The sequence below is a fragment of the Odontesthes bonariensis genome, chromosome 3 (assembly GCF_027942865.1).
Source record: "Odontesthes bonariensis isolate fOdoBon6 chromosome 3, fOdoBon6.hap1, whole genome shotgun sequence".
NCBI lineage: Eukaryota > Metazoa > Chordata > Actinopteri > Atheriniformes > Atherinopsidae > Odontesthes > Odontesthes bonariensis.
The window spans coordinates 17,672,198-17,688,154 of record NC_134508.1 but is presented as its reverse complement, the minus strand read 5'-3'; the positions used below and the strand labels follow the sequence as shown (position 1 = coordinate 17,688,154).

The window sequence follows — 15,957 nt, the reverse complement described above, 5'->3', positions numbered from 1 at the left end:
CACACCAAAGTGCACAAGAGGCAGTTGCTCTGAATTGATTTATTTCTTGTTTTTTTTGAGGGAGCAATGGAATCTTCATTAAATACGTATTTACATTATTTACAATCAAAACATCTTACATGGCTTGGTTGCATGCACATTGTCATATATAAAAAAAGAAAATATATATATACAAACATTTACACTCGAGAGGGAATAGTCTGTGCAATAAAAGGCACAAATTACCTTTGACCCTGCATTTGTGTCCCAAGAGTACGTATTTCACAGACATTGTCACATATCGTGTTATCACACAATGCACGCTGAAAGAAAAACTCCTGGAGAAGCTGGAGAGAAGATGTGTGCTGGAGTGTGATGGAGGTTCACTGCCAAGCGGTAAAGTGCTCTCTTGATCAAGAGCCCTCAAGATTGGGTCTAAATGAGAGCCCATCCCCTCAGCAGCCTGAGGCAAGTTGAAAGTCTTTTCTGCCATAATGATAAGGCGAGAACAGAACTGAAGGGCAATCTACAATCCTACAGTGTGTCCGTTACAGACTCAGAATTTTTGTTGAATTATTATCAATGTCCTTCATAGAGAGACTGTTTTTATAAGGCAGCCAGGCCTGTTGGGTGAGGCATGAGGCTAACACTGAGATGATGACTGCTTTCCTGATGGTTATTAGATGGTCAGTTAGGGAAAGAAGTACCAAAGGTGCTAACACACAATCTGTTTCACTGGCAGCTTCACTCTCCAGTATGTTCTGTGCTCCTATGCTGGAACGGTTTGCTCACGAATATTTAATTTAGCTAAATTGACCATTTATTAAACCACACTCCCAGACTACAAGTAACCCCTTACAGCTTAGCAAATGTAACTGGGTATGACAACCCTTTTGAATTGTAGGACTTCTCAACATGCTGAAATAGAGCGCAGCAGAACCTAATATGATCGATATTCCACACACGCAGTGTTTGGAGGGTAAACTCTCTGTCATCTGATATAAATGCAGAAACCAGTCAATATTTCAAAACGCATTAACAGCAGCTTTGTCCTGATTATTATTTGGCTCTTGGATCTTAAGCAAAGAAGGAAATTAAGGAATAAACCTATCCACTGGGATGGTTGTCAGCTTACAATTCTGTAAACATTTACATAGCTTTTCCACTGATATCAATACAAGCTGCACGTGCCTTGTGAGAGTGTGAAGCTTGTCAAGAGTACCAACAGCAACTCAGGGTGGTGAGGCTTAGTAAATAGTAAATTCACTGGTTCCTGCTACATGTCTGTACACATTGTTGTTAACATGTTTTCATTTTCTTTATACAACTGCTTAGGGCACCAGTGCTGAATATTTATACACACACACATATGCTGTATATGAAACTGCCTACTACACAGTACAAACAATCTGTAAATCAGTCTGTTTTGCAGAATGCTCTGGCAGACTTGCCCAGTGTTGTGTAGCATCACTTTATGGTCTTTAGAAAAGAAGAAGAAGAAAAAAAAATAAGAACTTGATAGGTTGTTTTCTGGCATTCCCACACTTTGCATTGTGGGATGCAGTAAGTGATGTAGACTGCCCCGTCACAAACAGATTTTTTTTCCCCCCTGTATCTCAGTACCTTATATCAGTATCTCCTGCTATATACTGGAGATTTAGCTTTTTGTGCATGCTGCATATTGCTGACTATGTCTTTATCCAGACTAGTTTGGGAATTAAAGTGTAGTAGGCAGTTTCACATGCAGCCAAACAATATGAACGGTTTGTGGTCAGTTACATTAATAAAACACTAGAATGCCAGCAGGCAACTAGGGAAATAAAGACAGACTCTCCTGAGCATCTACAAAGGTTTGCATGCTGCTCTGCCAAATATAACATTCTCATTCTCAGGTACTACAAATGAGGACTTAAAGGCAGCAGTCTTTTTTTTCTGAACTATTGTCCTACATATCATATTAGTAGAAACATCATATGACTGATTTCTAACCTACTGTAAATCTAGACAGATGTGTTCCTTTCATGTCAGTGGTTTAAACCTTTTTTGGGACTTATGAATATTTTTTTTGCAACCCAAGTCTAAAACATGGCTTGATTCATATTTGGAAAACAGCAGAGCATAGAGCGTTCACGTCAGTGTTCGCTTTCCAAACAAAGTGCATGTAAAAACCTAACTAAGAGATCAATGCGAGGCCAGCTGATGGGAAAGAAGTCAGTTAACCTCGACAGCATCTACTCTGTAATATTTAGAAATGTATGACACAAGTATTTACACATCACCAATAAAGTGGTGCTGTATTGGGCTTAAATACGAGCCTCAGAGCTAGAGGCAACCTTAGATGTGGCTGACCAGAAAATTATTTTAATGGCTTCTGTGTAACCATAGTAACTTGTTGAGTGAGGCAAGACTCAGCTTCATGAAGCACACTCATTGCTTTTTGTTGACTGTCAATGCTTCAGAATCCAAATACATTAACACATTCTTTGAAGGATAGAATAGCAAATCTACTGTTAATCACTTAGACTTGGCAATACAAGGTCAAATGATTATATATATCGCCCAATGGACTGCAAGATTTCAAGATGTCCTATTAACCAATCAGCACTACTGGGATTATGCGTCATTAAGAAATCATTTACAAGCATAGGGCACAACAGTGAGTGCCTAAAGCTACAGTACTACAGAATCTTCTCTAACATTAAGTAGGAGTGTCGAGGAAAGAGAAAAACAGAGATGAAGCCTGTCTGTGCAATATTACCACATAAAACATCACTGAGGTGGTGAGCAGGGTCAATTTGGTTAATTGGCACAGATGAATACAGTGAAGGGCCCAGTGGACTCAAGGTCAGAGTACACAACCCATTACGTTATAGAAGTTAATTTCCCTGCTGACCACTCTTTGTACCAGTCACCCCAGTTTTATAAGCAAACTAAAACACAGAAAGCATATCTTATGCATATTTTAAATCAGTGCATATCTTCTTTGAATTGCAAGGCTTTCAGCTTTGGCCAGATTGAGAAGATGTCGTCTAAAATGTGCACATTTTGTACACAGAAGCACAGTACAAAGATAAGTAAAGGGAATAAAATGCAAAAGCAAAACATGGAAATCAGTATTTCACTAAAGGGAGTGAAACATGGTAGTACCATTTTTTTTTCTCCTTTACAGAAGAAAAAAACAAAAAACTGACGAACAAGGCATTTGGTCAATTTAAAAAGCTAGCTAAAATTCACAGGGTCAAGTTATGACTAAAGTATGACTAAAACTGTCCTTCAACCTTTACCTGAGTTTCTAATCATAGTAAAACACAACACCAAAGAATGCATCATCAGATTAACACCATCCACATGTTTGCATTCATAACTATTCGCAAACCTCCAAACAGAACACTAAAACCCCTAAAATTGCTTTTGGCGAGTTTAAGCAGCTTCAGACTCATGTTGGACACATGAAACAGCAGCAGAGCATTTATCAAAGCAGAGTTTAGGGAAATCTTGTTGGAAAGTACTTTTCAACTTTCAGCGGTCTTGAATGCCGTTTTATGATCCAAGCATCATTTAATTCAACTACATACTGTACGTCTCTGGGTCTTTTATGAGGAAAAGTGCACAAAATCAGCAAAATGTTATTTCTTTCAGAAGTGAAAGTGATAATGCTGAGCCAAAGAAAACTGAACTGTTATCCGAACAGACATGGATTGGGTTTTTAATCAAGCGGCAGGACATCTGCGCGACAAGAAGCTTGAAAATGCAGCTCGTCATTTTGAGGTGTTGAATAAAAAGTCTGTGCTCATGAAGTGATGGAAAACTATTGTCCGTATTCGGATGTGTCAAACAACAAAAAGATAACTGAACTGACTTTTAAGACTTTTTACTGCCTGCAAGTGGGTATGAGTATGTGCGTGTGTGTGTATGTGTGTGCTTCAGTGGAATGCTGAATTTGTTTAATTTAAGAGACACTAAATCAACACAGTGAGGGATGCCAAGGCTTATCAGACAAGACGGATAACCAAAATATCCACTCAAATCTTGTATTTATACGTTTGTGCATATGTGCATGTTGCCCACACACACAAACAGATTCATACATCAGTGCACGGGGACAGGAAGTAGATTCCCACTTGTAAGTGTAGCAGCTAAATAGTGGGTGGAAGAAAATTGGAATTTAAAAAAATAAAAATAAAATAAACACCCTCTCAGTGGTGAGTGACCTACTTTCACCAAAGTAATCTTGCCTGAAAAGCAACTGGCAGAGCTGAGCTCTCATTAAATTGCCTTCCAAGAGAGGTTCAGTGGCTGGGAAAGAGGTGGACTCCTCAGTAAAGTCTGACTCTTCCCCCCTAAAGATCAGAGTGGATATGAAAACCGGCAGGGCCAACCTGTGGGGGCTCCTGTTACCATTGGCTTGAAGGATAAATGGCAGGTATGAGCTACAAACAGTATACTAATGAGAACAATCTGGCACTCCGGCCTCAATGCAGTACTTGTCTTGCAATTGTGGGATGAGTGTGTACGGTTTGTATCACCGGCATCTGCACAGGTGCTTTCTTATTTCAGCTGCAGATGGCATTTTATCGAGCACATAATATGTTCCAGTAAACGATCCTCCGGGATCAGCACTCTTAGTTGTGCTGCTGGTCGTATAGCAGCCAGGCGGTCTGACAGCCACAGACCCACAGAGGACACATCCTCATGGAGATGAAGAGGCCGGCATTAAATCATTTCAAAACGTAACGCACCAAGTGTTTGTACACAGAGACCCATTACAAATGTCCCCACCCAACTCATGCCAAAGTCCTAAACAAATGAGGTAGGGGAAACAATAAATAAATAAAAATTCTTTAAAAAAAAAAAATTGATAACGATAACAATGTCATGACTTGTGTCTTTACTGAGGAAAAAAGGATAGATGGTAATTTGTGTTATTTTCCAGTGATATCTAAGCCGAGATCAGCAACAGTCCACTGACCCACTGCCATGAACACATAACATGATTATCCAGTGTGTTCAGTATCAGAACAGCCACAAAGCTTGTGAAACCGTCCAAGATAAAGTAACAGAGGTCCAACAGATACACAAGCAGATTCATCTCAGCCTGTCAGAAACCTCAGTTAAAGAACGGAAGGACACTTTCATTTAATACCAGGCTGTTTTCATGTCAGGTGACAAATCATTTTGCCTGGTGTTTGCACCACCCAGCAGATGTAGTTGATCTTTTCCAAGTAGCACCACAACTGAATGGCACTTTCAAAATTGGCAGTAAAAAAAAAAAAAAAATTCTGAAAAGGCATATTTTTCTTTCCCCTCGATTACATAATCCACACCTCGATTGCTTGGAAACTGTGGCTTTAGTGTCACGTCTTGTTGCCTGAAGTGAGCAGGTCACAGATTAGCGGCTGAAGTTGCAGCAAGATGGCTGAAGGATCCGCAGTCAATTTGGATCTCACCTCTTCCTCCACACCTTTGACAGCCAGATCTTCACCGTCTTGTCACTGGAGAGGAAGAGAGGGGGTGGGATGATGAGCAAAGGAAAAAAACGAGGAGAGCACAACAAAGAGAGAAAATGACAGAACATCAGTCAGCAGCCCTCCCTTTCAAAACAACTCATTGTACATCAGACGCAACACAAAGACACTGACTTCAAAGTGCACTTCACAAGAACCACAGCGACCCCCCCAAACCCACACATGCTTCATTAAAGACTCTTCTCCACAGTGTGGTGTGAGAAAACCTTGCGCTGGTAAATTAGGTAATGCACCATACAGCAGCACATTGATCCATTCACGCTACCCAAGGAGGCTGCGCATTTCCTGGTGTGTTAGGATATGTGGTACATCACCACTGAATGTCTTTTTCAGAAACACACCAATGGCTTTCTTGCTATGAGTGCATGAAAGCATCGATACCATTCTCATCTCCGTACACTAAATATAAAGCTGCAGCCTAGAGGCCAGATCAGGTTAGAAACACCTCATGTGGCTCTGTTCAATCATAGTTTTCATCATAAGAAAAATCAACAGCACTAATCCTCACCAACAAGCTATTATCTCATTTATTTAATCCCTAAAAACTTAAGTTTTAATTATACTAAATGTAATTTTTCCATCACAGTAGAGCACACACACACACACACACACACACACACAGCAGACCACTTTAAATAGAGTACGTCAGAGCAAGACTGTTATTCAAAGTAGAGCAGAGCAGTCAAAAGAGAAGCGTTTGTCTTGGTAGAGGGTGTGATTTGCAAATGAACCATTAACAATGATGAAAGTTTAAAAAGACAGAGGCTAAATGGAGCCAAAGAGAGCAGCATATGTAAAGAAATAAAAAGAGGGGAAGTGGAGCAAAAATAAAAAATAAATGGGGTAATAGAAACAGAGGAACAAAGAGAAATAGCGCAGATAACGCCCACCCAGATAGATAGAAGAAAAAACGACTCCAAGAAGGTAAAATATTCACAGCAGGGAGAGAAAATGATTGGTTAAGAGAGTACCAGAGGAGAGGAGGGTTGGTGAGCAGAAAACAGGCAATCATGGGAGGCTGGTGGCTCGGCCCTTGATAGCCAGGACCCGACGAGGAAGACAGGGGGTCAAGCCTGGCACATAGTTCCACAACTTCACCCTGCAGTCACTGGGGGCAGCAGGATGGGAGGGGGGGGAGGAGGAGAAGGAAGGCATACTTTGAGAGTCCAATAAAGTGGAAATGTTTGCCCACTGAGAAGATGGTAGAAGAACAGGAAAACAACAGGAGACGGTTAAGTTTAAAGATGTGATGAAACCACAGAGTGAGGAGAAGAGAGGATGCGGAGGGAACTTGGTCAACTTCAGTGAAAGCCAAACAGCTGAATCAGAAGTGAGAAGCAAAATGTTTCACTCAAATGCAGAATATTCTTTGCTTGATGTGGCTACAGACAAGATGTAGTATTATCCTCTCTGAGTAACTCAGGGCTGACACATACCTGCAGGGTGATTGAGATGAAGCCAGAATGATTCAGTATTTCACAAGTGTTTGTTTTTTTTCATGTAAAGGGCAGACAGTTCTTTCCCATCGTTACTAGTTTTAAAGAAAAATAAATATATAGACTAGCATTGAGTCATTTGGCTCCCATCTTTTAAACCATTATATAACCCTTTCACAAGGCAGGAGGACATTTCTACCTCACAGATCTGTAACAGGACACAATTATTGCCCACTTTTTTTTTTCATTCATATTTACCTGGAAGCAGTAAAGATTTGTCTCGAGTTGGTGCATATGGCATTAATGGGGCTGTCGTGACCTCTGACCTCTCCTATAGGTGTGAAGTTTTCTACGTTCCACACCTTCAGCACGCCGCCCCGACAGCCGCTCAGCAGCATGGGCCGGCCAGGTACATACGCCAGGGCACACACCCAGTCCTTGTGGGAGTTTGGGATTTGCTGTGAAGTCAAGGCAGAGAGACATAAAGAGTCAACATCTTAAAATTTGCTTGTATGCACACCAACAAAAGTTATCTGGTTGCACGTGTGTGTGTGTGTCATATAGGTTACTGCATTCTTTAAATAGCAGCATGTAAGCATTCAGTGCATGATTGGCGTTTCATTTTTAATGGATCTAATTTTTCCCATCAGTCCACCAGCATATTCCTTGAATAAAAAGTGCAGTCGATCGTTGCTAGGCAACATAAATGTACAAGTATGATCGAGACTCACTTTGAGCCTGTTTTTAGATTCAGTGCTGTAGTTATTCTTAGATTGTGGGTCTGAGCACTCTGCATTTTGCAATGGCTTCAAACAGAATTCATGAACTGTTAATTTTCCGTTTAATGTTAACCAGTCACATCAACATAAAGCTTGAATTCAAAGGACAGCAGAAGAGGGAGCTAGTTTTCATTTGCAGAATGAGTCAAATATTTTTCTGTTTATTTTCTTTCAAAATGACAGAATAACTAGTTATGAAGTTAATCTTAAACCTGCAGACAAGTCTAGTCTGGTCTGGCGAGACTCCCTTTAGCCCCATTCTTCTGCTGTGAGGTATAAAACATTTTACTAAGAGTTTCTGACAGGGTTTCATTTGTTGTAATGTATTTGCATGAAATGAATGAAAAAGAAAATTCAGAACAGAGGAAACCACGTCTGTCAAAAAAGTAAAAATAAAAATCACTGAAGGGCTGGAATGTTAAATATAGAGAGTTGATCCATTATGTTTTTTTTTCCCTTGAATCAAGAGCAAACATACAGAGAGCAATTTAGATTTTATGCAGGGCTTTATTAAACTTTTATGACTCCCACAGCTTTGGTTTTAATGTTGCTCCATTATTCCATGTATCTCAGCCAACTGGGCTGCACATTTATCTAGCTCCAAGACATGGAACACATGAGCAGGAAAGATACCTTTTATTACGCTAATCTACTTTTTTCCTATTCCGTTTGTTGTTATTTTCATGCATATTTCAGATTTACTAAAATCGAAACACAGCCAAGTCCATATTTTACTGTTTCAGAATAATCTTAAATTGGAAATATTTTTCTCCTCCGTCTCTGCAGAACATTGTTTTTTTGGAGTGTTTTGTGAATTTCTCAGACATATATAGTTCTAAAAATGCCCACTTAAAGGTTCCACAATCCAAAATAAAGCATGTTTTTACTCCTCTTTGGCATTTCCTCAGACAAGCTGACCTTCAGTTAAATCAAGGCAATATTTTGTTAAAACAGAGCTCCAAGGCTTTTTCTGTTAAGTGATTTGACAAAAGTCTGAACTAAGACTACTTTAAATATTGTGATTGACATTTACCAAATTGGTATAATTTGCTCCCAACCTCATACTCTACTGCAGCTATCAGATTGCCTCGATTAAACAATAGTGTGTATTTCAATACAGCGTGACTCAAAAGCCATTTCCTGTTGACACAAACACAAAAAAATGGACAGAATTGCCTTATCCTGCTGCCTGTTAGACAACGATGCTGAATGCACCTGTAGACCCATGCTGCTCACACAGTCAGACGGACTGCATGAGCAAGTCATCCTGCAAAAAATATTTCATGAAGAAAATTGTCCTTTTCACACCCTGAAACATTCAAGCGTGTCAGAATTTTATTTTTTGTTGTTTTTTTGGGTTTGCTTTTTTCTGTATTTTCAGTTTTTTTGTCTGAACAAGTCATTATGAGTGATTACATTCCTCTTAGCTTTGGATATAAGCTAATTTAGATTATCATAACATCAAAAGCTTACGGAAGATCATCTCTTTATGTTTACTGTGAGCAGTCTTGTTGCTGTTGGTCATGCAACACTGGAACCTATTTTTAAACATGAAAACTGAATTTCCCACATGGCTGTCTTTCAGCTTCCACTGCCATCAAAAACTATTTTCATCTAATGAGACCTGAGACATCCACTCTTCTGCTTTTATCATTTATTTGAACATTATAGTACACATATCAATAGCATACCATACCATTAGGCATAGAATAAAAATAAAGGTTATCAGGTGTTTTGTATAATATTGTGTATGTAAAACACAAAGCGTAAAAGCGTATCATGGCATGATCAAAGGAGATTTTTGAGGACCCCAGAAAAAGAGATGTTGTTGCTCATCATCAAAATAATTTCTCGAGAGCTGCTGATGCTCTCTACGAATTAAAAGTCAGGCAGATGCGCGCAAACGGTGGAAACTCAAGACTATTGTTGCAGTCCTCTTGAGTGGTTGACCAACAAAGACCACAGTGGATCCCAGTGTGCATGAAGAAAGGCGATGCTTTCCAAAAAGAACACTGCTGCCCATCAGTGCCAAACAACCCTAACCATAGAGGCTGCTGTGCAGACGAATTAAGTCATATTCTGCAACAGGCAAGTTAAGTTCATGACCTTAATCTAAAAGAAATATTGTGGAAGGACCTGAAAATCCCTTCTTTATGGAGGTTATGGAGGTAAGAAGGTCGCATCAGATACTGCTAACAAAGGCTCACACACAGTACTATTTTACTCCCACAAATGTAATACTGGACCAATTGCCTCAATAAATGAAGACTAAGCAAAATACTTCTTTCTGATCTGATCCGATTTTATTTTTGAGCAGCATTCACGCAGAATGCAAATAGAACTTTATGAAGGTTTCACAAATAAAAAGCAGGTGTGGTGTATAATTACTGGGTTGAGGCGATTTCTGTCATGTTGAGGCCAAGAAAGGTTGAGGGATACAGTGCGACAGGAGCTGAGCGTGGGGACAGATATTACATCTACCAAACTATCAGTAACGACTTCACACATGAGGGTGAAAATGTGCCAATGCCATCCGACACCTCATAGGGAGGAACAATACACGGCACCAACCGTTGCATAAGTACATCAGAAAACTGGTAAAACACACAAACCTGAAATGTTTTTGGAAACTACATTAGGAAATTTATAATGCAGGTGAGAATCTCTAAACTGCAGCGCACGGTAATTGCTTCACATGTCCCTGAAGGAAAAACATTACAGAGTATGCATTTTATGGTAGTGGTCAGAACAGAGCAGCTCCCAGCAGTAATCCTGAGGAAAGCAGAGTTTGAGAGTGCACTATAATATATTCTATTATACCCCGAGCCACAATTTGATCCCATTACATAATTAGACAGAGACTACTGAGTTAGAAAAGCTGTAAGATGGATTGAGCCTGCTACTTCGCAAATGAGGTTAAGGTCACAAGCCACGGTCCACACAAAGACTAAGCAGATTTAATACCCCCTTTGAAAGGAAATAAAAGTGTTTTGTTCTTGTTTGTGTCTGTTCGCATGAACAATAGGATAAACAGAAGTTATGCAAAAACAACCTGAGAAAATAGTGTGCATGCAAATGAGTGCGTTACATCCACCCACAAGCTGGATTATTATGCATTATTAACATATGCAGGCAACAGAGAATACACAAGAGAGGCCACAGAATTCAGCATATGAACACAGAGGCACACTCGATAAGTTTCTCCACCGGTGCCTGTCGCTGTGTTGTGAGCAGGCTTCAACACCCCGCTGCTGACACACTGCTTTCCTGCTACATTACACATGACGGGACTCTGTTGACTTCCTCCGCAGAGCAAGCACTGGGTAAAGGAGACATGAAGGAAGCACTCAGGTGGCAGGAAACTGCCCTCCAACTGAGCGCTCAAGTGGCAGCACAGCTTTTCAGTGTCATCGCTGAGCCAGTTTCGGAAAAGGAGTCAAATACAATTTCCAGTAGCATGGGCGTAGACAATGGGTGCGTGAACAGAACATAAATGTGCGGCTTAAAATCAGAAACGCAACTGTAAATTAACTTAATATTGTGTCGGTCAAAACCAACAATCTTAAGTTAAATGTTAGTTGTTCCTCTGGCTTGTGTGCATTTGAGTAATCTTTTCTTCTGTTCTGGTAACCTTTTGTAAAATGTCCATGATAGGGTTATGACTAACTGATCTGTTTTGCCTTATTTATTCATTTAGCTTGACACTGGGTTCATGCTGTCCCACTTTCTTACAGGAAAGGGGGTTATCAGTAGTTAGTTATGTTTCCATATCACTGTCACCATTCAAGCAGTAATATTTCAGCAAGTCTACTTACAACAAGTCAACTTGAAGCAACTTGGCCACAATGTTTCTAAGTGGCTGAATGTTCAAAGACATCAAACAGGTAAAAAAACTGATGTGAAATCAAATTGTAGATGTGGGTAGAATATAGAGGTCTGTAATCAGATTAACTGATAAATATATATATTTTTTTATCATTTTGAATAATTAGTTGTGTATTTTTATGAAATGGGAAAATAAAACAATGTACTATCTTCTTACTTATCTTCTAACCCAAAAGCTAAAGACCAAAAGATCTGTCATTCATAAACACATTTATAACAGAGAAAACCAATTCTTCTGACTCCTAATGTTGACCGATTTTCTATTCATTTACTGTGGAGAAAGAGTTTTGTAAATTCATCATCGTCACCGACAAGAAGGCTCTTACTGCCAGTATCTATCAAAAAAAGTTGTTGGCACTTGCCCTGTGTGGACTATGGAAAAGAGTGACTTTGCACTAAAGAAGATGCGGGTCAAAAGATCGTCAAATATTTGCTTTTCAGAAACTTTAAGCAGCAAGCTGGTGCCACAAAATGTAAAGAAGGTACGGTTTGTTTTAATCTAACCCTAACACACACACACACACACACACACACACAAACACACAAGTGTTACTACAGCCACCTGCGTGAGCTCCTGCTGCTCCAGTTCCCATTTCTTAATGCCGTTGTCTCTCGACCCGCTGAAAAGTACGTCTCCCTGTACAGCCAAACACTCGATACCATCATAGTGCGGGGGCTCAAAATTATGAGCTGGACCTATATTACCCAGAGTTCCCTCTGCCACGTCAAACACCTAAGGAGAGGATGGAAACATAAAGCAGTTGTTTGAGTTAACATAATTACAATTTGACACACAGGTATGGTTTAAATGGTTTTTATGGTGTGTGTGTGTGTCACCTTGACATAATGGTCTTTGGAGCCAGTGATGACTTGATCTTTGCCCAGCAGAGACTGTCCCACTGTCAGACACATGACGGAGCCAATGTGGCCCGTCAGCTTCCCCGTTGCTTGCATCCTACAGGAGGTGGAGCAAAGGTCTGTGAAATTCATTACTTACAAGAAATAGATTTTCATGGTGGCAGTGTCACAAAATTAAATCGCATTCTTTCTCTCAAGTGAATCAAAACCATTAAGACACAGCAATGCCACAGGCAGAGAGGATGGAGAGATGTTCAATACATCGATTTTTCATTTCTGATTTGGGGGGGTTCGTACGCATCATTAAATAGTCTTGAGCTCCTCAGCCTAAACTGTCTGGTCCAATCTGTTAATGATTTCATTCTAGAGATGGGATGCCAAAAACTGGTACCTTATGGAAAACATGCTCATGGGGATGGGTCAGATTAATAACCCTGTTGACAACCTTTTAAATCCCTTCTGTCAGATGCTAATACCTGCATGAATGAGCCATTTATGAGTGTGAACACTGAATAAATAAACCAGTAAAATAAGTAATGAATATTTTAACGCACAAATGTCTGCCTGAATGCTTAAATCAATAAGTGGAAATGCAGATCAATGAATAAATGAATCTGTGAATAAATTAGACTGAACAAATGTACCTGTTGAGGTCCCATATGCGAACAATGTTTCCAGCAGCAGCGTAGAGGACAGATCCTGACGGGTTGAGCGCTATCTGGTTGATCTGACACTCGCCCTGAGCAAAGGTTATTGTGCGGGTGGTCGTGCCAGCGCATGCGTCCCCTGAAACCACCTGCCCCGATGACCTGTCAGGGTAAATAGGGCGGACAGTGTAGGAGAGAAGGTGAGGCAGCGGGACATGACAGGAAGGATTAAGCAGGAGAAATGGGTAACAGCTGTCGAGAAACCTTTCACTGTTTAATTTTTCACTTGAAGCACATGACTGAGCAGAAAAAGAATCCTTGAAAATCACTTTTGTCAAATATGTCATCAGCTGCAAAAACTGCTAAAAGTCTTCCATCTGTCCAATTCCAGAGAGGGAAACTTACGTGAGTGTGCGGATGCACCTGGCAGAGTCGCGGATGTCCCACACCTTGATGAAGGAGGTGGAGACCGAGAAGACCAGACCCGAAGAGGGGCAGTACTTTACCGACACCACGTTGTTTGGATGGCCTTTCAGTGTGGCGATCTCCTGACCCGTTACCAGGTTCCACATCTTACAGGTACGATCTGGACGAGTGAAGTAGGGAAGTTCAAAAATCACAGTGTTTGGTTTGGATTCGATGCTCTACTGCATGTCATGTATAACCATGTGTTTGAGCCGTGTTGGTCAATTAGTCAGTTTACAACTGTATATTGGGCCAGAATTAAATCAGCATAAATCTTCTGTATCAAAAGGTTATTTCATCTTTTTATTTATTCATTTATTTTGCTTTAATAAGGTCCCTTCGATGATAGTTGGACAGCAACTAAACAACATGTGTAATAAAATAATTCAGTACTTTAGGATATTTTTGTCTACTTATGAGATGAGAACATCAAGCAATCGAACAATTTTTACATAGTGCAAGATATGATTAGATGGAACAAAAGAAATTTAAAAGGGTATGAGATTATCTAGAAATAAAGTACCTAAAATCAACCTTCCTACCAGTAGTACAGCAGAATTTGGGAACAACTAGGATACAAATACCAGAGGATCTGAGATAGGTTGGAAAATTATGATTCAATGAACAGAAGTAACATTCACATGGGATGTAGAAACAATAATCATTAGTTGTTGCATACAGTATTTATTGTAAATCCATTCCCGTTTTTGTTAAAGTTGCATTAAAAAGGTACAACTCATTGATATAGCTAATTTAGGTGTTGGGACTCTCATGAGGTGCCAATATTCCTGATGCAAAGTCAGACCTATCACCGCCAGGCTTCAAATAACTATTTCATACATGATGCAATATTAATCTGCACTTCTCCCTTTTTAAAAAAAAAGCATATTCAGATTTCCCAGTTTTTTTTCTCAATTTTAAATGGTTCACACTTTTAGAATTTACAGTACACAGCACATCATACTTTTTAACTGTACGTTGTGTGTTCCTCATTCACCCGTTTACACACACACAAAGAATCTGAGACATCTTATTATATATTTGCATTGTATGTAGAGCATTTCTACTCTACCATTACACACTGGTGAGAACATTGGAGGCAATGTCGGGTTCAGTGTCAGTGAAGATCAAAGGACCAATCTTCAAATAAGCAGATAATCAATGATGGCGTCACTGAATTAGGATAACAGACTCTCTATTTAGTTTTCTGTTTTTTTTTCTTCTTCTTCTTGTTCTTCTTCAAAGAGCTTCAATATTTGCTTAAAATACATTTACAGAGACAAGCCAAGATTTGATTTAGTATCGTGTATACCTTTGGATCCAGTGAACAGCAGCTCATCTGTAGCATCCACACACAGAACCGGCTTTGAGTGACCCTCAGCTACAGACACACACTGCAGGGGGGCCGTCCGACCCCCTTTCACACCCCCGATGGGATTGATCACACCCCTATGGTTACCAAACACAAATACAGTGTCACATTCTTCTCAGAGTAAGTCAGTGTAGGCACCGCACTGCAAGACAGTTTTATGACAACATGCACACTGAAACATAGATAAATTATATCTAATATAGAAAGAAAATACAAAAACATACAAACCTATGTAAGTATAAAGGGACAAATTACTGTCACTTCAGATGCACTGAATTACAGTTATTTCCTGGAGACATACCTTAACCATTTATACAGTAATATGAAAAAGAAAGTACAACCTCTTACTTGCTATGAAGTTACATAAGAAGACATAATAGAAAAATTCTTTGGATCTTTATATATGTAAAAAAAATTGGTAGATGCTACCTCAGCTGAACAACATGTGACATATGACACCTTACAAATCCAACAAAAACTAAGGCTACGGCTACACGAGAACGAAACGAGGTTTTTTTTGAAAACGGGTACGAAAATTCTTGCGACCACACGGAAACGCGCTGCTGTCCAGACGAGAACGGATGAAAACGATGAAACGATGCAGTACACACGCCGCTGTGTCACGCCAGCTGTGAGACAATAGAGAAGTGTTAAAATTGGCTCACAGCGTCAACGTGTGACTGACGCAAAAACGTTTTAGCTGTAACAATGGAAACGAAACGAGGCCGTTTTCAAACTTTCCCACTCTGGAACCCGTTTTCAAAAACTATCGTTTTGGGGTAGTGGGAACGCCGGCTCCGTGTGGCCGCGACAGCGAAACGATAAGAAAAAGTATCGTTTACAGTGAAAAACGTTTTCGTGTAGCCGCAGCCTAAGCCAAAATGCAAAATCAGTGTCGAAAACGACTACCAACCTTACTTTAACCATAAGAATTAAAATCGTGAGTAGCAGCCAGGTTCTGCTTATCGACTAATTCATCACCAGTAAGTGCGATCACCTCTATAAAAGCAG

At 39.9% G+C, this 15,957-nt stretch overlaps 1 protein-coding gene across 8 annotated transcripts in view; it reads right to left on the bottom strand.

Moving 5' to 3' along the window:
- Positions 1-20: 20 nt before the first annotated feature.
- Positions 21-15,957, bottom strand: part of kif21b (kinesin family member 21B) — a 65,172-nt gene continuing 49,235 nt past the window's right edge. For 5 of the 8 annotated variants that reach the window (XM_075460611.1, XM_075460614.1, XM_075460612.1 and 2 more), the window contains 8 exons: positions 14,887-15,023; positions 13,515-13,695; positions 13,107-13,271; positions 12,442-12,559; positions 12,167-12,337; positions 7,199-7,398; positions 6,476-6,612; positions 21-5,471 (listed from right to left, as the gene is read on the bottom strand). In XM_075460611.1, coding sequence (XP_075316726.1) covers positions 6,513-6,612; positions 7,199-7,398; positions 12,167-12,337; positions 12,442-12,559; positions 13,107-13,271; positions 13,515-13,695; positions 14,887-15,023 — 1,072 coding nt within the window. In that variant the 3' untranslated portion in view covers positions 21-5,471; positions 6,476-6,512. The remainder of the gene's footprint in view (positions 5,472-6,475; positions 6,613-7,198; positions 7,399-12,166; positions 12,338-12,441; positions 12,560-13,106; positions 13,272-13,514; positions 13,696-14,886; positions 15,024-15,957) is intronic. The other 3 variants (XM_075460615.1, XM_075460617.1, XM_075460619.1) reach the window with 1 other exon arrangement.